This window comes from Arvicanthis niloticus, chromosome 7 (genome assembly GCF_011762505.2).
Source record: "Arvicanthis niloticus isolate mArvNil1 chromosome 7, mArvNil1.pat.X, whole genome shotgun sequence".
In the NCBI taxonomy this organism is placed as follows: Eukaryota; Metazoa; Chordata; class Mammalia; order Rodentia; family Muridae; genus Arvicanthis; species Arvicanthis niloticus.
Window position 1 is genome coordinate 66,582,250 of NC_047664.1, and position 24,106 is coordinate 66,606,355.

The 24,106-nt window shown below is 40.7% G+C and overlaps 1 protein-coding gene across 6 annotated transcripts in view; it reads left to right on the forward strand.

The window, feature by feature from the left end:
• Klhl5 (kelch like family member 5) overlaps positions 1 to 24,106 on the forward strand; it is a 63,530-nt gene that overhangs the window by 15,994 nt on the left and 23,430 nt on the right. Inside the window, exons 1-5 of one of the 6 annotated variants that reach the window (XM_076938537.1) lie at positions 8,746 to 9,410; positions 18,996 to 19,178; positions 19,585 to 19,728; positions 20,963 to 21,099; positions 22,331 to 22,527. In XM_076938537.1, coding sequence (XP_076794652.1) covers positions 9,031 to 9,410; positions 18,996 to 19,178; positions 19,585 to 19,728; positions 20,963 to 21,099; positions 22,331 to 22,527 — 1,041 coding nt within the window. In that variant the 5' untranslated portion in view covers positions 8,746 to 9,030. Of the gene's footprint in view, positions 1 to 7,233; positions 7,419 to 8,738; positions 9,411 to 18,995; positions 19,179 to 19,584; positions 19,729 to 20,962; positions 21,100 to 22,330; positions 22,528 to 24,106 lie in introns of those variants that run through there. The other 5 variants (XM_076938538.1, XM_076938539.1, XM_076938540.1 and 2 more) reach the window with 5 other exon arrangements.

Here is a 24,106-nt window from a genome sequence, read left to right on the forward strand (position 1 = left end):
GGTACAGTTTCTCTCATAGCTAGGATTCACAGGTCCAGGCACAGGAATGGGGATGAGTCCACCCGCTATCATTCCTAGTGACTACTAGGGAAAAGTTTGTTTCCTGAACCGGTGACCTCAACTTCTACTGGTCTAGAGGGTTTGGTTCCAGACAGGTGAGCACTTGTTCCTTGAGGTAAAACAAACATTCCATTGCACTAGAAACTAACACCTCCTCCCCCACTGCTACCTCTGAGCTTCTGATTCAGGAAGCCAACAGGCTAAGAAAGGAGTAAGAGTGTTAGGACAGGTGATTGGAGCAAGGAAGATGTGTCTGGATTACTGAAGATCCGTTAGGGTGTCTCTTGTGCTGCCACGTCCTGTGATTGAAGTCAGTGGGAACTACAACCCAATCCATTCAGAATGGCAAAGGGAGCCTTCCAGAATGAAGCTGTTGCTCTGTTCTCCAGAGAAAGAGCCAAGAGCTGCTGAGGCGAAGGGTGGAGGAAGTAAAGAATAGGCAGTAGAGGAAGGGAGATATGAATACCAGCCAAGGCCAGCAGAAATGAGCTATAACTGACATGAGAGTATTTGTCCTTATTTTTTTGTTAAAAACACATTTGTGCATATATGCATATATTAAACCAATATTTGTCCCAGCACTTGGGAGGCAGAGGCAGGAGGATTTCTGAGGTTGAGGCCAGCCTGGTCTACAAAATGAGTTCCAAGACAGCCAGGGCTACACAGAGAAACCCTGTCTCAAAAAACAAAACAACACAACACCAAAACAAACAAAAAAACAATATTTGTGTTTGTTTTCTTCTATTTCTCTATTATATAATGTAACATCAATTGAGAATATCAGTGGTTAAATGTTACAAATCAGTATTATCATATTTAAGAGGGTTTTGTTGTTGTTTTGAGTTTCACGGAGTTTGTTTCCTGTCTGTCTGTTTCCTGAGTGCTGTAATTAAAGGTCTGGCACTATACCTGGCTGCCATATTTAAGTTTTGAGAGACTGAAATATTAAACATTCTTCAAGAGACTTTGCTACCTATTCTAAAACACATAATGCATTTGCAGTTGTTCATGTAATAGTCATACCATGTTAGGCAAAAGTATGACCTGGTTATCGTTTTCTTTGGAAATTTATCATGGTATAAGATATGATTGTGTGCAACTTGGCAAGTGTTAGATGTGTAATGGCTAGTCTTGGTTGTCAACTTGCCTATATATGGAATCAACTCAAACTCAAGCTACTGGGCACAGCTGTGAAAGATTTTCTTGATCAGATTATCTGAAGCCAGAGACCAGCCCTAAATCTATGCAACACCTTTCTAGAGGCAGCCTAGATAAAGTGACATGGGAGAGAATAAGTTTGCTTTGCGAGTATTTGCCCTTACGTTTGCTGGCAAGTCTGTCTATCGCTTTGCTCCGGTATCCCTTCACTGTTATTAGAGCCTGTTTCTGGGTTCCAGCATAGACTGAAGACCAGCAGCTCTCCAGGACTCCAGCACCAACCTTGAGACTGCTGAGACATCCAACCTTGAGACTGAATAAATTCCAGGCTCTCAGCCTTTCCAGATCACATTTTGCAAGCCATTCTAATGAATCCCCTTTTAATATGCATATATTCATCCTATCAGTTCTGATTCTTTAGAGAACCTGACTGATACAGTTGCTACATTTATGATTAAAATAAGCAACACTTGGTCCTTCCAAACCTGCCTCCCAGTTTCCTTGTCTTTGGCATCCTTTTTCCCAACCACACAGGCCCGAAAATACTGACTTTTGACTTCCTCTTGCTTAGGCACAAACATCCTAAGCCAGTCTCTATAGTACTGTTTTTAAAGTTCATCTCCCTTTCAAACCCTGTCGTTTGCTCCCGAGTTTAAACTGTGTTTTTCACGTTGCCATGCTCTGTTTTCTCTGCTCACAGCATCTTCCCTCTGAAAACCATTTTCACCATTCTCGAAATCATCTTGAGATCTGTCTCTAAATCATCACCTTAAGATCCTAGTCCTTACCTAACTGCAGGACCCATTCCTTGATTAGTCAGTATTCAGCAAGCCATTCATGTGAGATCACTTCCACTTGGTTTTTTCCCCGTTTATTTACTGACTGACTGACTGACTGACTGACTGACTTCTTTATTCACTTTACATCCCAATTGCAGCCCTCCCTCATCTCCCCTCCCCTTCACCTCTAAGAAGGGGGAGGCCCCTCTGAGTACCAACTCACCATGGCACCTCAAGCCACTGCAGGACTAGGCACATCCTCTCCCACTGAGGCCAGACAAGACAGCCCAGTTAGGGGGATGGGATCCACAGGCAGGCAACAGAATCAGGGTAAGTCGCTGCTCCAGTTGTTGGGGGACCCACATGAAGACCAAGCTACACATCTGCTACATATGTGTAGGGAGCCTAGATCCACCATGCTCTTTGGTTGATGGTTCAGTCTCTGGAAGCCCCCAAGGGACCAGGTTAGTTGACTGTGTTGGTCTTGAGATTTTTATGATAATGATTTAGTGTGTAATCTAGTGTCCAAATATTAGTGATTTAAATGATTAGCTAAAACCAGAGCTTAAAAACAAGACAACAAAGATGGGAAAAGAACACACAAACTCTATTCCACGTCTAAGGCCTGGGCATGGGAGACTCCAGAGGCAGAGCTTCAGAAGTGTGGTCACCCACGCTCTATCTCAATAACAAGTCCTTGTTTGCATCGTAATACTGGACAGAGACATAAATTCACAGCCCGGCATTTGATCAGATTTAGAGCAGATGTTCCAGACAGGTTCTTAATTACTTTTTGAAAAACGTATTCATAATAGACACATTATCTGTTTTAAACAATGTACCAACTTCCAGATCTCAAGTTTAACTTGAAGGAAAGCAAAGCTATTGAGATAAACGACGTATAAAGTTTAATCAGTTTGATGAAAGTGTAATACCTCAGGATGAAGTAGGAAAAAAGGCATTCTTATAATGCCATGCTGTGACTCTCCTCTCAGGTTGAAACAGTCTTTAAAAGGTTGTGTCGTCAAAGGTAAATGTTTCTCTCATATTTTTAAAATAACAGGTTGTTGATTTATCTTATAGTTGCAATATGCAGTTTAGATGCCTGCTTCTGTTGTTGTTCTGTTTGCTGGGTTCATTCTCTGTACATCTGTTTATTGGCATGATTCTTTGCCAAGTGCTTGGGCCACAGTGATGAATCCAGACAAAAAGTTTTACTGGGAGTTACCTTAGTGTGGTTATAGACAACAAATAAAGAGAAATGCCAGGTAGTGGTAAGCACCTTGGACAAAATAGGAAGGTTGGGGGATAGGGGTTTTAAGAGATTGAAATTCTGAACATAGATTAATTACTGAAGCCCATTCTGATCATTCAACACTAAGGTGTATTGGGAAAGTCCTTGTGATTGAACCCAGTGCCTTCTATATGCCCAGCCAGTGCCCTGCTCCTGAGCCCTTCCTTCAGCCTTGTGAGCGCTTCTCTCCAGATCTGGGTGTTTGGTTGAAACAGTCTTATGTTGTAGAGTGAAAGCCGATGGGTCAGAAACGAAGTTATCCACAGAAATGCTTGCCAGCTAGGTGTGGTGGTGCACACCTTTAATCCCAGCACTCAGAGGGACATGGAACTCAGAGAGTTAGAATAGAGACCAGCCTGGTCTACATATTGAGTTCCTAGCCAGAGAAGGCTGCATCAAAACAAACAAATAAATGCTGATTTTCATGGCCTAGTAACCTTAGTGCTCAGCCTATCATAAAGGGAATATGAGAGATTTAATAGCTCCCACAAAAAGAAGAGATGAACTAAGATGACAAGAATACAGAGGAAGAGGCCTTAAACATCCATTTTGATATCTGAAAATGAGTTAAAATGAAAAACCATTCACTGTCACTCATAATCAAGTGCAATGTAAAAACAAAACTCTACATACCCAACAAAAAGACCAAGATTGAAAAGACTGATGGGCTGGAGATGTGGCTCAGGGGTCATGTGTATGCACTGCTCTTTAGAGAACCTGGGTTCGATTCCCTGTACCCATGTCAGCCTTCTTACCAGCACCTGTAACTCCAGCTCCAGGGAATTTGACACCCTCTTCTGTTCTCTGCAGGTACTACATCCGCAAACATATTCACATAATTAAAAACAAAATAAATCTTAAAAGAGAGATTGAGAGAGAGAGAGAGAGAGAGAGAGAGAGAGAGAGAGAGAGACTGATACTGCCGGTGTGAGCTGGATAGAGTAGTGGGAGTTTTCAGGCACTGCTTTGGGAGTGTGAACTGGTGGTCAGAGTGGAGCACATATATTCCCCATAATGTAATGACCCCAGATACCCACATATCAGCGGTCTTCTGTATGCTCAGCCAGTGCTCTGCTCCTGAGCACTTCTCACCAGACCTCGGTGTTATGCACACAAGAGTGTGCATAGCAGCATATTGACAAAAGTTTAAAACCAGGAACAACTCAATGGACTTGTCACCAACAGAAGGGATTTTAGTGATCATACACAAACACACGCACACCCCCCCCCCCGTATATGTATGTATATGTAACATATATTGCATATGCACATTATATATAATGTGTTTATACATATATATATAGTGTGTGTATGTGTGTGTGTTTGCACTGTCATAGAGTCATTCATATATTCATCAAGTGGCTCAGACAACCGACTGTTTTTGGTGGCAGGAAGCACCTTCATGTGTGCTATACTACCAGCCCCAGTCTATGAATTAAATTTTAGAACAGTGATGAACAGAAGAATATGTGTGAGAAAAGGAGCCCATGCTAAGGTTTGTGGCTCCCTTTGGGAAGGAGTGTGAACTGACATGGTTAGTTTCTATCATGAAAATACATTGTGCTTTCCACTTGTGAGTTAAACTCTTGTTATTCTAGCATGCCTCCAAAGGTACAAAAGCTAGCTGCTGTCCATCTGGAAATAGACTAGAAAAAAAACTAAAACAGTGCATTCTGAAAACGTATAATATATAGCAAGCCTCTACTTGATGGTAAAACAAAGACAAATGGCCTAGGGAAGAAATGAGATGTGGCAGCTCAGAAACGGTCAGTGGACCTATCAAACGCGCTCAAGGCCGGCAGCCATCCAGAGCAAAGAGAATGACGGTCTCGCGGCCAGTGTCAGGAGATGAGAGCAGGGGAGCTCTTTTCTTTTAAAAAGTGGATTTGAGGAAAGTTAAACTACTCACATTTGAGATGTGTATACCTTCAGTGAAGCCTCCTCCTGGGAACTAGCTGCAAACATAAGAGCCTCCCAGGACGCTTACTTAGTGTTGCCCTTAGTAGCAAACAAAAACTTGAAAGCAACTCAACGCCTATTATTTGCAAGATGTTGTTGGTTTGGTTTGGTTTGGTTTGGTTTGGTTTGGTTTGGTTTGGTTTGGTTTGGTTTGGTTTGGTTTGGTTTGGTTTGGAAACACAGTCTCACAATATAGACAAGGCTGGCTTGGAACTTGAGATGTGACCCAAACTGGCCTCAAACTCATGTCAGTGATCCTGTTTCAGCCTCCTTAGTTCTGAAATGTACAGAATGAGCCACCATGCCGACCTCAAAGAGATAGTAATGAACTGTTTTACAAGTGTGAAATGCCATGAAACTGTTGAAAAGGTTTATTAGTTAACACCCCCTGTGCGTATGAAATTACATAAACAAAACAACGTGCAGAGCCAGAGAGATGGCTCCATGGTTACGAGCACCTGCTGCTCTCTTCCAGGGGACTGAGTTCAGTTCCCAGACTCAGATAGGGTGGTTCACAACATCTGAAACTCCAGCTCCAGGGGGACAGGATCCTACACCTTTGGCCTCTGAGGGCACCTGCACTCAAATGTACAACCAATCACATACACATAACTTAAAATATTTTCAAAAAAGAAAAGAAAATGTTCAGATTGTATATACAATACGATCTTTCTTCTAGCAATAATCAAAATTCTCATAATGTGTGAAAGTGACATTATGAGTGAGAAAGGAGGGTGAATTAAATCCTGGTCATGATGGCAGCACTTAAATGCTGCTGTTTGTCCTTCTGCAACCCAATTCTGGTGTCCCTTTCAAACTGTGGAGCCTGTCTGATAGTCTGCTCAGAACAGCTACTACTGTAAGCAGGTATGCATTCAATGGATAGCCCAATTTTCTGATGAAATGTCCTTTGGATCCTTTTAGCAGTAGGAATGTGGCCTCAGAGTCTAACACCCATGGTTCCTGAAGTCTGAGTTTCTTCTGATGGAGAGTTACTGTTGAGAAATGTCTCACAACAGTGGTCCTTAATGAAAGCCACTGTTGAGTTCAGGTTCCAAGACTCACCAGAAAAGATAACAATCAAACCACTTCTACATTAAAAACAGCATTTCCTAGAATTCAGAGCACTGGCAAGTGTTCTCACGGTGGTTCAATTCAATTAAAAATTTTGCGTATATAAAATTGTATTTATTAAAATTTGTTTTGTGAGACTGGAGAGATGGCTCAGTAGCAATTATGCCTGCTTGGTAAGCACAGGGACTTAGTTGGAATCCCCAGCACCCAGGTAAAAAGCTGAGCATGACTGTAGACTTCATACCGCTACCACTACTGCTTCCACTGCCGTGGCACTGGGCAGGAGGAGGGGCACAGATAGAGAGCTCCCTTGGCCAGCCAGCTAGCCGGGTCAGTGAGAGACCCTGTCTTAGTCAGTAATGGGGAGCAATATAGACACCTGCTGTTTATCTCTGGCCTGCACGTGTGCACCACCACACATGACACACAAGTTGTTCCTTTTGTAATGTTTCATGATCCTTTCCTTTGTCAGCATATAAGCTTAAAAGCATCTTTGAAAGCTCTAAGATGCCAGTGATCTTTCCTTTGCATGCTTTGTATAGAAGTAGTTGGCAGACTCTTTTTGAGAGTGAAGGTAAGGTCCTTATGCACCATTGCCGTGACATTTCTCACTGTGGCAGTGTGTGCTGTGCTTTGCCAAGATATTGTCATCTTTGGCACCTGCCCTCTCAAGGTTTACAGCACTCTCTGGTCATCCCAGCCACTGAAAGCTCCATCTCCATTGTGCAGGAACTTTTGTCAGGAAGATTTGCTACCATCATTAGGAACCACAAGCCCAGAGAAATGGAGGACTTGTTTGTAAGGGTGGCACTGCTCAAAATGTATAACCTTGAGAGAGGAGTAGGGTTTACAGCCAGGGAGATTGGAACCCAAACAGCATTGTAAAAGAGGATGTGACATCATAGGGACTCAGTGATGTAATAGTTGTCTGATGTAGGTGAGAGCAGAGCCCAGGGTGTCACTTCACCACCTGCGTGCTCACACCATGCTAATCTTCCAGAGCACTCCTGGGCACCCTACTTGGTGTCACCTTGACTTTGTGCGTTTTGTCTCCTTCCTTCACCTAACTTCCTCCTGTTCTTAAAGTTAACCAGGTATGGCTGACTGGCTGAACCACTCCTTGTCAATGTGTTCATTTCATGCTTTTAACATCTCAGTTTATATAAACCCAGCGTCATTCAGCCTAAACCCTTCCTGCCCAGGAGCTATCAGAACTGACCGGAGGTTTCCCTACGGTGCGCAGTACAGAACTCTACACGGCTTCCCATGCTTCTTCTTCTGTTTTTCTGAGCAGTTTTTAGTTTTAGAGGCTACATGAAGTTAAGCTACGGGCCTCATTGTATTTATATGCCTCCAAAATAGACTTTTTTCTTTTTGGTCAGCCAATGTCAAAACAGCTTTATGTGAAATTATTTGACAGGGGTTTCAGTACTGAAAACCTAAATTCTGTTCTGCACTTATAAATCTCAAATTCTTAATATTATACCATTATAATATTTTATATTTTAACTAATCAATGTTTTTGTTCACTTTAGTAACTGTATTTACTCATTTTGGAGGTTAGACATTGGTATGTGAATATTTCCATCTTCCCTACGCCTACTAGAATACTCAAAGTACTATTTAGTATTTTAAATTTTGATTTTTTTCCTTATCAATTTGCGACGAGCATGTCCACAGCACTGCTCTGTCTTGTCAACCAAGAGGCCACTGTCCAGTGCTCTCTGCAGTAAAGGACATCTTGGTAGCCTTGAGCCCCACCATCCCTCTTCAATAGGAAGTCTTGGTGTTAAACTGGAAGAGGCAGCCCTGTTTGAATTAGAGTGATATTGGTGTGTCATGGTATCTCTTTTAAAGAGTATGTACTGACATATTTTGGTCCATTGTAGTTTTCAAACTTTTTCTTCTAGTTTTTCTCATTATCCTTTGTTCAAATGAACTCTTACCCAAGGATGTCACTGTGCTTCCTGGGATGAGAGGGAGGAGACAGGAGGATAGTGGCTGGCAGTCCAGAGCCCCAGCTTAGACCCTCCTTCTCATCCCCACCCAACACAGCTCAGGAATCCTCGAAACTCATTTAAAATGCTTTAAAAAAAAACAAAAAACAAAAAACAACAACAACAAAAAAAACCTTGTTCTGTGTTATCTCATCTAGGAACTTGGTTTAAAGCAGAAACTACTGCTGGTGGTAAAGTGGCTTCTAAGTACAAAGGAAAATACTCTGGGTTACAGCTCTTGTTTCAGCAATAAAAGAGTTAATGCACTGAGCTATAGAGGCTGCGTTTAGATTCTGCAGCGGGATAGTGCTCTCAGTCTCTGTCATTTGCGGTTTGGAGAAGGGGGTGGTGTTCTGCATTTGAAAGGACTTTAATGAATGCTGTCAGTGTTTGTGAGAGCCAAGGGTCTGTATGGGAAAGGGGAGCTGGGAAAGTGCTGGGGCTGCTTCAGGATAGGTGGATCAGAGTTTGCTCTGATTGAGCGGAATGTTCCACCGTGGGTTCATCTTTATTCATTATCCTTTGTTCTTTATAGTCTGATATATTGGGATGAAAGTAAATGTAGATATATATTTAAACGATTTATTTTCTTTTAAAGCTGTTTGTTGGGTACAGCGGGGAATATACTTCTCTTGTCTTGGTTGGATGCACAAATCTGTGTGCCGTGCTTTTTGCCCGTTGCCTAGACGATCACTCGGTTTCTCTGAGGATGTCTGGTTCTCGCAAAGAGTTTGATGTGAAACAGATTTTGAAAATCAGGTGGAGGTGGTTTGGGCATCAGGCATCATCTAATTCTTCAGTTGACAGCCAGCAGGGAGAATTTTGGAACCGAGGACAGACTGGAGCAAACGGTGGGAGAAAGTTTTTAGATCCGTGTAACCTACAATTGCCTTTGGCTTCAATTGGTTACCGAAGGTCCAGCCAACTGGATTTTCAGAATTCACCTTCTTGGCCAATGGCATCTACCTCTGATGTCCCTGCTTTTGAGTTTACAGCAGAAGGCTGTGGTGGTGCACACTGGCTGGATAGACCAGAAGTGGACGATGGCACTAGTGAAGAGGAAAATGAATCTGATTCCAGCTCGAGCAGGTTGATTATTTTCTTACTGTCAGAGATGGGGTGCGGGGTGTGTGCTCTATGATATTTGAGAATAATTGAATATTTACTAGCTAATCTCTGTGATTGTACGTACATCTGCTTCCTGTATACTAACTACATGAATGGCATCTTGTTATGGACATGTACGTTTGCTAGGATTTGGAAAATGTCTCAACATTAATTCTGTGAAATTTAAAGGTAACAAATAGCTTTCATTTTGAAATACCTTGCGTTTCATATATAGATCTGACACTGCTTTGAAAATAATATGTAGCAGCAGTGTTATACATTGTTGCCTGGCTTTATTCATCTGGCTTCTATATTTACAGTAAAACTATAAGACATTTATACAGTATAAATCCTTGTGATATTTTGGGTTATAATAGATTATGGATTCGTTTTAATTTGATAAAAATGAAAGGTTCTACAAAAAGAGACACACTGTAGTTCCCAATTTTTGACACCATTTTAGTTGTCAATACTATTTTTCTGTGGTTATGTCTTTGTCCTGTGAATATTGCAGCTCTGCAGACTAAGACTGAGAATACTAAGTGACATGTCTCTTTCAAGGATAACACCACCGATTCCCCTTATCCCCACTTTCCACTGAAATTCATGCTGTTTAAGGAAAAGAAAGATAATCCTTTAGGAAAGTTTAAGAGAACATCGTGTCGGGAGTGCTAGATGTGGTAGCCAGTAAAAAAAGATGGTAAGAAACGTGAGTTAGAAGAAATGCAATAAAGAAAATAATTGATAATTTCGTGATTTTGTTCCTCTTCCCTGGCATCCTTTTTATTTTCTTGGTCTGTTTCACATGCTGTGTAACAAGTTACAGTCGACTTTCTAATGCATCTTCACTCTGAAATATTTCTAAATATTTAAAGACACAAATACCTACTCATCTGACATTCAATTACTTTTTTTCTTTAAAATTTGTTTACAGGTTTTAATTATTAGAATCTCCACGTTGGTTATTGTTAGTGTAGGCATCCTGAAGGATTAAGATCAAATGGACTCATATGTTCAAGTGTCTCATGCTTGGAGATCCTCGCCCCGTTCTCCTCTAACCTCCAGAACATGGAATTCTGACCTGTTCTGAAGGGAGGATAGAAACATAGGCCCTCATCTGTAATCTGTATAACGGAGAGAGGGGAATATCTTTACTTAGGTAAATAGTATATTTAATTAAAAATTTTTATTACTTCTTGACTTGCCTTTATCATGAGGGAAGAGGAGCCATGAATAATTTCAATATTGAGATTAACTGAACAAACATGATTCTATTATATTTTGAGGGAAATTTTTGCCATAAAGAAAAATTTTTAATTTTTTAAATTTGTTTTTTACCAATTTTTGTGTGAAAGTAAATAACGATTCTGTTTTAAAAATCACTATATTAAGAATATTTAAATAATGTTAAAAAATAAAATATTCACTTCCTTACCAGCTTAAGTCATAAAACTATTAGCATCTATCTACTACCCAATTATGTGATCACAACATTTATACACATGTCTAATATTGATAAAATTTACACATACTTCCTTATATCAGAGGCAGTTAACATAACCAAAGAATACTAAAATTTAACCCTCTTTTGTGTGTACATTGAAGTATTTTGGTGAGGTATTAGTTATAAAAGAAAAGATTTTTGTTTTGACTCAGAGATGTTGTATATTCCTCAAGAATTTTACATTGATATTTTTACTTATAGGAATATAAAAATAAGATGCTAATCAAGGGCATGGGTGAAAGATGGGAGTAGATGGTTCGTATCCTCAGAGACCTAACTTAAAAATGCTATGTATACAATAAAACGTAATAAAAGAAAATGCCTGATTTGTAGATAGGAGGGCTCGTAAGAGCTTATTCTTGATGGTTTAGCATTTCAGTCTTATTGCAAAAACATAAAAGAGTCTAGACTTTAGAGTGTGCTTTGTCCCTCACATCTCTATGCTCTTACGTTAAATGTAGCCAGTGTGTGCCTTCTGTCAGTCCTCTGGTTGATGCTTTAACCTATGTCATAGGGATAAATTTGTTGCCCTCAGCTTTTTAAATGGCCAAGGTTCTCTAAATGAGTGTCCTTTTACTACAAGCAAATCAAAAAAAAAAAAAAAAAATTAATACCATTGTCCAAGAAGTTGCAGTGACATTTGTCAGATTCACATACATAACTCAGAACAATTCTTTTTGTATATATTTTCAAATGATGAGCTAGGAAACCTTCTGAGCACAGCATGAATTAGAACCTGAAAATATTAAAAATACAGTGAAGACACACAGATAACGCACTAATTTCTTCTTAGGAGCAGTCATCAAAACAGATAGCGAAACTTAACACTTTCAGTTTTTAGGATAGGGGAAGGACAGCTGAGTGGTTTTGCATCATCAGAATGCTAACAGCCATCATGGATGTGGGCAGCTGAAGGTGGTGGCTGCCAGTCTCCTCTGCAAGGACTTACTGTCAGCTGGTATCTAGCTGAAAGGTCTGCCCAAGCGTTGGCCTCTGACCACGTTCACTGCCACTTCTCTGAACCATTTAAACATTTCCCAGCTTTTAACTTTCTTCTTGACTCTATAGCCTAGTTGCACTTTCTCTGTGGGGGTCAACTTTGGTACTAAAATATAAACTTTGTTTTGTTTTGATATAGCGTGAGCGAATTTAGACTTTAAGTAACAGAATCTTTGTGTCTTATATAAGATAGAGTTCTAACATCTATCTAGTTAGGCTAGTTCTTACCAGGGCCATCAGGTGTCCATAGCTACTACCATGTAATCAAGGTATAAATGGTTTACATATCACTCAACTGACTTACTGTAAAATTAGGTAATTTTTGACACCTATTAAGTAAAGAAATTATCATCATCATCACTATTATTGGTGGTGGTGGTTTTCCAGACAGAGTTCCTCTGTGTAGCCCTGGCTGTCCTAGAATAGAAATCCACCTGCCTCTGCCTTGAGTGCTGGGATTAAAGGCGTGTGCCAACACCCAGTGGATATTTGAACTTTTAAAGTCAGTTTTGCACAAAATATTATTGCAATTTAAACTCTTCCAAAAAAGAAAAGCTACATAGCTAAAGTTCCTAGAATGTCACATAACTCTGAGGCCCAGCTCTAGCCTTCTGTTTAGTTTGCACAGTGCTATTTTTAAAGACACATTTTACACAGTATTTAATTTTATTTTATGTGATGAGTGTTTGCCTGCACCTGTGTGTGTATCATTTATGTTGCTGGTGCCCACAAAGGCCAGAAGAGGGTGCTAGAACCCCTATAACTGAATTGCTTTCAAATTCTGTGTTTCACCTCTGGGTATCCTAGACTCCTTCTGCCTTCCCATCCATCCCCTTTCTAAAGATATTATCTTCAAAAGTATGTTTATTTATTTGTTACTTATCTTGCTACTAGAATATAATTACATTGTCCCTTCCCTTTTCTCTTTCCTAACTTTCCTATATACTAGTCCTTGCTCTCTCTCAAATTTATTATAATATATACATAATATATATCCTAAATATAACCTGGTGTTGCAGACAGTTAGGAGCTGCCATGTGAGTGCTGGAATCATACCTGGGACTTCACAAGAGCAGTAAGTGCTCCTAACTGCTGAGCTATTTCTCCTCCCCCATATTAACATGGCATCTTAATATGTAGTTCAGATTGCCCTTGAACTTAATCCTCCTGCCTTAGCCTACCCTTTAAGTTCCAGCAAAAGAACCCCAAAATAATACTTAACAATCACATTTTATTTTGCTTATATTGTGTTTGAATCTGGACAGTGAGGTTTTAAGTTTTTAAACATGAAAACAATTACACACATGTGCCTGCACACACACACACACACCACATTGACCCATAACCAAGTAATTTGGTCACTTAATTTTAGGAATGAGTGTATTAATAGTTCTAGACTAAAATGATTTGTCTATCACTGATTGTTGTAGACTATCAGAAGCACAGGTGACAGGAGGGCAGATAGATCTCTGCCTCATTGTTCATCCAGAGGCCCAAACCCCATTGCATATCTTTCTCCACAACTTAGAGGAATATCCTCTCTGTGTGCTCAAAGCTTACTTAGCTCTCCTCTCCATTCTCATCTGAGGGAAAGACCAAAGAAAAGTCTGGTGTGAGAGAAATGACAGAAGTCGTGAATCTCTTATTCCATTGGTGAGGAGAACTCAGCCGTGTAGCCGCAGCTAGTTAGAAGAGAGGCCTTGAATGTACTCTCTACCCGAGTGTAGCCATGTGTCCAGCGTATTATAGGATAAAAATAGACAGTTATAATAAATAAGTGCAATGTGTAAAAACTGGGGTTACAGAAGCATTCTTTAATGTGGGTGCTGGAGGTCCTCATGCTTGAATGGCTAGCACTTCCTGGTCCCATGGGTGGGGGTAGGAGGGAATTCCCAAATAAAACTGTGTTTTTCTTGAGAAGGTAAGGGACAAAGTTGCTTTTCTGTTTGGAGGGGTGCTGGGGATTGAACCTAAGGCCTCACCCTTGCTAAGCAGTGTTCTACCACTGAACTGCAGTTCCAGTCCTTAGAGACAATTCTTGAGCTGCTGATATATAACTCTCTATCCAACTGCCTTGTCTGTAGAAGAAAAAACTTGTCTGTGGCTATACCACCCTGAATGCTCCTGATCTCAGAAGCTAAGCAGGATCAGGCTGGCTGGCACTTGGATGGGAGGAGGGGGCACTCCTTAAAGGAGCCACTCTGCTTCCTCCTCTTCCACACTTCCCTAAGACTTCCCCTGTCTGCTGCCTTCCCGCATGCCAAGTGGTTCTTTCCTCCCTCTGCATCCCAGCGATCAAGCTCTGTCCCGGGTGCCTGTGATGCTCATTTGACGGCATGGTTTTCTATCTCCACTTCTACTTACATTTTATAGCTCTGATTTGGTCCATTTTGCTTTGTTTTAGGTTTTGAGGTAGGGTTTCATGGAGCCCAAGCTGTCACTGAACTCACAATCCTTCTACCTTCACCCCTTAAGTGCTGGAATTACAGACAGGCACTACCAGTCCTGGCTTTTGTCTGTAATTTGTAAATTATAATTGCATAATGCTATCTGTACATCCCTTATAATTTATTAAATAAATTTAGGGCATAATTTAAGTATTCTGAACAGTATATGTAAAAAAAATTCAAAGACAAATAACCTATACTAATAAATTTGGATTATTTTATATGTGTGATTATGCGTATTTGGGAAGGATGTTAAAAGATTCATGGCGCAGTAATTGCACCTTTGCAGAGGCATAGATCCCAGACGTCACCTGTTATAATGCAGGTGCCAGGCATCAGTCACTTACCCTGGGCATGAGCCAGGCAAGCTCGTCACAGTTCTAAAGCAGCTCTTTACCTGCTCAAAGTCATATGCAGTATAATTTCTATAAATTACTTTTTAAAGCTTTACTAAAAATAATTACTTCATTAAAAAATTAGACCTTTAATTCTATTACTAGGGGCTAGGCAGAAGTCAGCAATCTCCATGCTTGAGGCCAGCCTGATCTACTAGTGAGTTCCAAGCCAGCCACAGCTACACAAGGACATCCTGTCCCAGAGGGGTGGGATGTGGGGAGGAGTGTCATGACACATATGTTGTATATACACGTAAATATACATGTGAAATCTGGAGAATTACACATGTTGGGCCATGTTGCCAGATAGATGTTTTCTGTCATATAAAACTTAAGTTCTATTTCCCGACCTTTCACTATGCACCCCTCGGCATCGGTGTCACAGTGCTGTGCCTTGGGGGTCACTAGGTAAACAGTCGGTGATCACTGCTGTGCCTTGGGGATCAGTGATCTGAACCTTTTGTGTTCTTGCCTATTTTTTGTGTGTTCAACCATTTTCTAACTTAAATTCATTCCCCTAGTTCAGTGACATAGACTAAAAATTAAACATTTCTATACTGCCTGGAAATATTCCTCAATGTATAATTCATTACATTGAAGGCCTGCCACAAATGATTTGAGTAGCTTCTTGCATTTCTTTGAAATGCAATTCACCGTATTAGTAATGTACTGTAAACAAAAGTAAGGAGGATTCGAGATGAGGTTCTTCTGTCATCATGCACGGCTCAGGCAGAACAGAGAGAGATAGACTTTAAACGCTCCATGTCTATTCCCAGATGTTCCTGCTGTGAGTTAGGATGCCTGCTTGCTTTACTAAAGGCCATTTTAAAGAACAAGTATGAACTGAGTTGTAAGAATTGGTAATAATGGGGAACATCTTTTAACAGACAACCAGACAGCATTACATCAACACAAGGCCTCTCCCACCACTGACTTTCCCTGATTATGTATCTACCCTGAATAGACTATGCATGAATTGTTTCATTTCATAATCTCTCTATAAAAAATGCTTTAAAATAAAATACTGAGCGTTGCTCCTATTTTGGTGGTAAAGAAGGTGAGGCTTAGAGAAATAATAACATGTCCAGTGACACAGTGAGTGACTGAATTGGGGTTGAACCCAGGTCAGTAGGATTCTGGACCAGCACTATGCAATCAGACTTCATGCACTGATGAGAAGCTTGCACAGGACCCCACTGTCCCACCAAGTGTGACTAGTCCAACTACTAAAGAATTGAATTTTTTATATTATAAAAATAAAACTGGGTTTTTTAAACTTGAAATGGATTCAAAATGGCCAATTGCTATTGTATTGGGTAACAATTCTAGAACTTTCCAAAAATGCTCTCAATCACTCTCCAGTGCTCTCCAACTTCTCTCTCAAAACTAAAGCACATTGGAAAGGACAGAACTGGAAGTGTTCCCTTGTCAGTTACATAAAGCCATGGACGTGCTCTCCGTCCCACGGGAACCTTCCCATAGCTAGTGAGGAGCTGCCATGCCTGCCCTCAGTGGATCTTTATTTGCCCACCAAACCTTTAGTCCTTGAATTAATACTGTTGTCCTAGGACTTAGTATAAAGGTAGGAAGGATTTCTCAATTTTTTTGTGGACAGTACGACCAATTTGAACAGCTTCTGATCTAGTACAGTAACGGTCGCCCTGTGTTTCCTTGGCTGGTCATGTTAGCCATTTAGGACCTCAAATTTTTTCATATGCAAGATAAGACACTTGGATTAAATGACAGAATAGGTTTCTTTTAGTTGTGAGAAGTCTATATATAGTAGTTTGAATATGTATAGTTTGATTCCTTATAGTTGAATGGATGCATAGTAAATTATTTGTTAAGAAAGTACTTATTAGAATTGTATTATCCGAACTGCCTTTTAAAAATAAAAGCAAGACTCGCTGGGGAGTTGTGCAGCCATGGAAGTCTGCTGAGGAGCTCTGCTTCTTTCTGTCCGTGCACACAGCATGAACATAGCTGGACTTCTCCTTAGACTACAAACCAGAAAGCTGCACTTCCTTTGATGCTTCATTTGAAGTAGCGGATGTGATTTCTGTCTCTAGAAACCTGTAATTAATTGTCACATTGAAATAATATGTTCCCTTAAGGTGGCAGCAGCTGAAGACTTGATAGCAAATAAGAAAGAAGTTTGATGTGTTATTCTAGAAACATAAAAGGGTTTTGTTAATGTTTATGTGTACTGTTGGGGTGACTCAGCAGTTAGGAGCACTTGGTCTTCTTCCAGAGAACTTGAGATTGGTTCACAGCACCCATATGGCGGCTCACAGTTGCCTATAAGACCAGTTCTAGAGGTATCTAGAACCTTCTTCTGAGCTGTGCGCTTATATACATTCAGGCACGCACACACACACACACATGAGCTGGGGGGGAGGGAGGAAGGGAGGGGAAGAGACAGACGAGAGAGAGAGAGAGAGAGAGAGAGAGAGAGAGAGAGAGAGAGAGAGAGAGAGAGAGACAGACAGAGAGAGACAGAGAGAGACAGAGAGAGAGAGAGAAGTAAAATGTAAAAATGGCTACAGTATTTCACCTGTAAGTGTATTTTTTAAATGGTAAATCTTCCATTAAGTTTTACTAGTTCATTTAAACATTTTATTCTAGGAAGTTCAGTTTGCATCTATTGGAAGTAAAGATTCCATCTTTCACATCAGTGTTTTGAACTGTAGGTTCATTGTACACTCTGCCTTCTAATGTATCTGCCAAAAGTGTATACCAGTGGTCCTCAGCCCGTGTAAATATTAGGAGCACCTCATGGCTTTTGAAAAATACAGTTTCTGGGTTTCACCTCAGACCAAGTGAGATGCCCCAAGTGTGAGTGATCCCCATGTTTTATCTGGGGATCCAACTCAAAATTCCCTGAAAGTTTCTGACAAGAAATCAAATGGTCTACTAATGAACTGGGCTTCTCTCAATATCAAAGTAAGACTACAATAACTTAGTGACAGCTATTAAATAATGACTGTTCTTTTCAAATTGAATATTGAGTATTGATAGTGTTTACGATTGGATGATGACTCAAATCTTTCAGCTTACTCATTGGCTAGGCATTCCTGTTCATTCAGGTAAAGCATGGGAAGTGGAATGCACACGTCAGAACCCTAAGAAAGAAGTACTTCATTTACTTTGTTTTAGAGAGAATTTGTAGCTTACAAAAATTAGATACTGTGACTTTTCTCCTAGTCTTAAGATATTAACGTGTGCATGGCCCTCCCTCAGAGCATGCCTGTGTGTGAGAGAGGCTGGGAAATGCGGTCTAGCTTTTCCAGGAGGAAAAGGCATCCCCCAACAGCAGTCTCCACATCCATGACCAAACTCTCTAACGCTTGGCAAGGAACTTGCTAACTTCAGATCCCTTTACTTCAAAAATTAAGAAATCTTACTTTTTTCTTTTTTGATAATGTTTTTAGTTCTATTAAGACACTTCTCTTACAATATCTGAATCTTACTTCAATACAGCATTCTACAGAGCTGCTGAGAACTAACCAAGTTAACCCCTGCCTGGGTATTAACTGACTCAGATGGTCAGGTACGGTGGTCCACTCCAGCACACACACACCTTGGACTCCAGCCTCGAGTTACTTTAAACTAACTTAATTTTTAAAATACGTATTATTGCTTGTCTGAGTTTTTTAAGAGAATCATTCACAATGCTGTTTTTGTGGCAGTGTATTTTATAGACAACGTCTATGAAAAATAACCCATTTTTAAGTAAAGGACTTTTATCTCAAACACAATAATAGTGACACCATTAACTATATTAGGAGATACATCCATCAGTATGAATATAGCTTGGCTCTTTTTCAGCAGAGTAACAGAGTTTACCAAAGATAACTAAAAAATAGCAATCAAAGAACATGCATAGCTCTAGCTGTTGGTGGCACCTTCATTCATGTGCTTACAAGACACATATACCCAAAACATCACATCTAATTTTAAAACACAGAAGCAGTAAGCACGCATGCCTATAACCCCAGACTTGGTACACTGAGGCAAAGATGGCTAGAGTTTGAGGCCAGCCTGGGCTGTGTTGTGCAACCCTGCACAGGAAAGGGGGAAAAAGGACAGTTGAGTAGTTACCTACTAATATTGATTGACGGCTCTGCTTCTTACATTGCACATGAAAGGTTTAAAGGGACTTAGTGGGGAAAGGCTTTAATTACATGCTGATTTTTTTTAAATGGGTGTTTTCTCTTTTCAGGACTTCCAATAGTAGTCAGACATTGTCAACCTGCCAGACGATGGAGCCATGTTCATCAGATGAATTCTTTCAAGCCCTTAACCATGCAGAGCAAACATTTAAAAAAATGGAAAACTACTTGAGGCACAAGCAACTGTGTGACGTCATTTTAGTCGCTGGTGATCGCAGGATTCCAGCTCACAGGTAACTGTTCTCTATCTTCCTACACGTGTGAAATGTTCCCAGGGTAACGTTACATGTGGTGAGGTGAGGTGCACCAGTTAACCCTTAGGCCTCAGGGCGGTGACCCATCTCATAGAATGTCTATGAAGAAAACCGCGCATGCGTGCGATTACTAAACACAAGTGTCTGTGTTTTCTTCTGTGGAAGCACAGGCACTAGCTTCAGACCAGTCAGTCAGTATTGTTTGCTGTAGCTGCCACCCACAGCAAACAGTTTTCATGCATGCTAAATACTCATTAGATGCTTTAAATAAGCTTGATGGAAATTAGACTTCGTGGATAGCCAGAAGGGGGAAACAAAAAAAAAATAGAGTTCTCAAAATCTTAACAGTTTTCTTTTCTCTCTTTAATGTTGTGGGGGAACCAAGCCTGCGTGCTAGCCGTGCACCCCTACCGCTTATGTTCCCTGCCCCAGCAAGTTGTCAAAGTCCCGGGTATTCCCTGATTGCGTGTTCTGATCCCCATGATAGTGGCCGTGGCGAGCCTTTAACACAAACGACATGTTTCTTAAGGTAAAAAGAAATGCTTAGAAAAGAATAGTTCATTCCTTCTGCCAAGTTGATGTGTTCAGTTGTTCACTGTCAATTGATCACAAAGATTATTTTTATGCCTTTCAACATTAATTAACATTGTCCAAAAATTTTTCATAAAACCCTCCAAAGTGAAAATAAACCCATTAGAAAGCAGGAGCTTGGGTTGATAGCTGTGAGTTAGCATACATTTATTGACGAACTCCTGTCATAAAAAGTCTCTGTTGTGAACATGGTTTCTTAGAGAGGAGATTTCAGCATTAATTTCCCAGAAGCATCTCATAGTGGCTCTGAAACGGAGCTCATCGCTCAGCCACCAGCATGTGCTGACACCGATGGGTGACACAGATGACCCCTCTGGCTCTCTGCTGTTTCCTGGCCTACACTGTTTATAGTGAAGTTCCAGTGGCTCTGAAAAGCTTTCAATGACTCCCCAGGTCACTGAGCTAAAAGCCAAAGTACATTTGGTGACCTGTGCGACCCGGCTTGCCGTTGCCTCTCTGGAACTCTGTCTCGGAATGTCACTCTTGCTCACTCTGCAGGAGCCTCCGAGTCCTCATGGGTCCCTATGCATGGTGGGTGTGCCCTTCTGCCCTTGGACTGAGCACTGTCCCTTCCCGGGCACCTCCAGAACTAATGTCTCCACCTCCCTCAGTAATAATAATTTTAAGCAACAGATCTTTGTCTGAGTAACACCATTTACCCGTGGCCTACCCTTGCCCTATAGAACTCATCTTTTTTGTTAACTACACCAGACTGTAACAACAAATATAGATATATTAATAGTTTAAAATATTATAAAAGTTGCTAATACCATTTTAAAGAATGTCCTACGTATTCACCTCTGTTCCAAATAATTTAGGTTATTTTCAAAATTGACAAAGAAAAATAACCTTTACATTTCTCTTTCTTTTTTACATTTTTCTTTTCATATATAGCCAACTTAGTAACAAGTGCTTATAGCTTTTTAAAAAAGATATCATAAGATGGTGTTTGCATAGTAATATCATTTACCTCAGCAGAACGCTTCCAGTAATGGTAATTTATTATGCAAAGGAAGGAAATAGAGCATAAAAGGATTTGTCAAATGTAGGCTGCATTTCCCAGCACCGTGTACTCCTGTGCACGCCAAATAAAAAAAAAAGAAGAGAATGCATTTATTAATGAACATCCAGCTTTAATGTGCTCATTGATTGCTTCTCTAATGTCTCCTCAGACTGGTGCTGTCTTCCGTCTCAGATTATTTCGCTGCTATGTTTACTAATGATGTCAGGGAGGCGAGGCAAGAAGAAATAAAAATGGAAGGTGTAGAGCCGAATGCCCTGTGGTCCTTAATTCAGTACGCATACACAGGTAACGGGTCGGAATGTAAACTGACGTCCTTTAGGTTTGTGTCATGCAATTTGGTTGCAGAATTGATTTCTTTTTCTTCCTCTTCTATGTTTTTTTTTTTAAACAGGGTCTTATTTATTCAAGCTGACATTGAACTCACTATATAGCCAAGGATGGCCTTGAACTGCTCCTGGCCCCACTACTCTCTAGATTTCAGATTTCAGCTTTGAATAATAAAGCTTAGTTCATTCTGCTGTGCTCATCACTACCTCTGATGACCAGAATACTGTTCTTCACTGGTTAAAATCTCTTATGTTAAAACCTTTAAAATGATGGTCATAATGAAGCTTTTGAATAATATGTTTTTTTTAAAAATTTTTTATGATTGTGTGTGTCTATCTGTCTGTCTGTGGCCTACTTTTGCCCTATAGAACTTACACACACACACCAGCGTAGCAGGTGACTGTGGAGACCAGAGACATTGGATCCCCTGGAGCTGGAGTCTCAGGCAGTTGTGAGCCACCTGACAGCTGCTGAGAAAAGCAGCATCCAAGTCTTAACCACTGAGCCATCTCTCCCCAGTCCTTTGAATGGTACCTTAAAATAATATATAAAAATAACATGAGTTGGGTATGGGGAAATGACTTGGTAAGATCAGATGCTTTGCAAACAGGATCACTTTAACACGAGGTGTGGATGTATGTACCTATAACCCCAACACTGGAAGGTAGAGGCAGGATGCTGCTGGCTGGACAGCCGAGGTGAAAAAAAACCTCTGAGTTCCAGTTTCAGTGACAGACCCTGTTTTAGAAATCAAGCAAAGGAGTGGTGGAACAAGACAGCTGGTACTTTCTTCTGGCCTCCACATTCACCTATGTGCATGTGTATGCCCAGAAACACACACATACACACACACACACACACACACACACACACACAGAGTCACATGTGTAATACAGTCATATTTTACATTTAAAATTTAAGAATTATACATCATGGATATTAGTTACTAATTAATGCAACATTTAAAAATTCTGAAAATAAGCCTTTTTTTTTTTTTTTTTTTTTTTTTTTTTTGCAGAGGTCACAAAAGGATAAAATGATTCCCATTTAATAGTTTGTTTTCCTTTTTGGAATCTTGCAGATCTGTAATAGTGTAATGAGCTCTTATTTAGAAATCATGTCAACATCAGTTATTGTTTAAAAACAGGATTTACGAAGCTGCCTCACTAATGAATTTCCTTCTATGCAGGCCGACTTGAACTGAAGGAAGACAACATCGAGTGCCTGCTGTCCACAGCATGCCTGCTCCAGCTCTCCCAGGTGGTGGAAGCCTGCTGCAAGTTCCTGATGAAGCAGCTCCACCCGTCCAATTGCCTCGGGATTCGGTCTTTTGCTGATGCCCAAGGCTGCACAGATTTGCATAAAGTGGCTCACAATTACACTATGGTATGTATTCTCTAATGAGTGAAGTCCTGTCGGCCCCGCCCACTTGCCTCTGAAAGCCTAGCTAAGTTGGGAAGGAAACCAATCAAGATGACTCCTGCTGGAGAGTGCTAGCGCTGCTTTTAAAAGCACGGATGAATTGCAGATCTGTCTCACAGTCACTGGTGGGAACCGGTGATGGTGGTCGTACGTAGTGTAAGCAGTAAGATGAAGAATAAAAGAGCCAGTGGGAGACCTTCTATTTCAGATGCCTCTGATTACACGCAAGTGCTTGTCACCATGCAGAGACAATGCTCCTACTAACTGCAATGAATTGTGTGTTTCAAAATAAATCAGAGGAAGTTCTGATTCAGCAGCCTGAGAACATGGGTTGATCTAGGATAGCAGGGGAATAGGGCATATTGATGGAGTCTTCTTAGGACCCACTTTCAGTTTAGCAGTAGAGGGGACGACAATGGAGGATGGCTTTCTAAGGAATGGACTATCTTGCCACCTGGCAGTGTTGGCTTAACTACTTAAACTATAGCAATGTAGCAGCCAAGAAAAGAAAGCAGACGAGCGCTCACGTACATGTGTGTAGCTGTTCAAATTCATGGCTTTATCAAGGCTGGGGAACTGTTACTTAGTTCCTCCTCCTCTTACACCTTCCACCCTTCAGTTGAGTGGTTTGTCTGGGAAGAGACTCAGGGTGCTTCAGCGGTTTTCACTAGAGAAGTTTTCTTTATGTATCAGAGCCCTGACTGTCCTGGAGTACTTTATAGAGGCCTCGAACTCTATACAGGCTGGCCTTGAACTCACAGAGATCCACCTGCCTCTGCCTCCCAAGTGCCTGGCTGTTCATATTATATTTTTATTACATATACGTTTGAGCAAGTGCACATGTGAAGGTCAGAGGACAACTTGCAGGAGTCAGTTCTCTTCTTCCACCATGTGGGTCCAAGGAGTCGACCTCAGGTCTTCAGGCTTGGTGACAAGTGCCTTTATCTCTTTTCTCTGGACCCAGTGTCTCTTTCTCACACATTTTATACATGTGAAGACATTTGTATGCATTTAGGTCACTCCTGCTGTTTACAGTATAGGCATGATAGCTGCATTAAAGCTCAGATGCAAATCCAATTGAAATTAGCTGAACGGTTTTAAAGCTATTTTCATAGCCAATTAGTTGCAGTAGATTTTTTTTTTATGTCAAGGTCATTACTTGACATTACTTAGCTTCAATAGAGATATGCATTGGAACTCTAATAACAATAAGTAATTTAGAGGCAGATCATCTGATTTGAATGTTGCTATGGGAACTGAATAAGAATGTAAAGCAAAATTCAATCTTCAGTTTAAATAAATCCCTCAGTAATTTCATTTGCTTAAAAGCAATTCTGAAGGGGAAAGGGCAAGTCTAGCAAGCGTCTGGTATGTTGATGCCTGCTTGTTTCCTAAAACAGATTGAAAGTCTGAGAGAAAGGTAGCACTGGACTGGTGAGTTCAGTTAGTGTATGATAGTGCACAGGGCACGCTCAGACGTCCTCACGCTCTCAGGAACAGGTAACAGCTCCTCAGGATGCTGAGTCCCAAAGCTTCTGTCCCA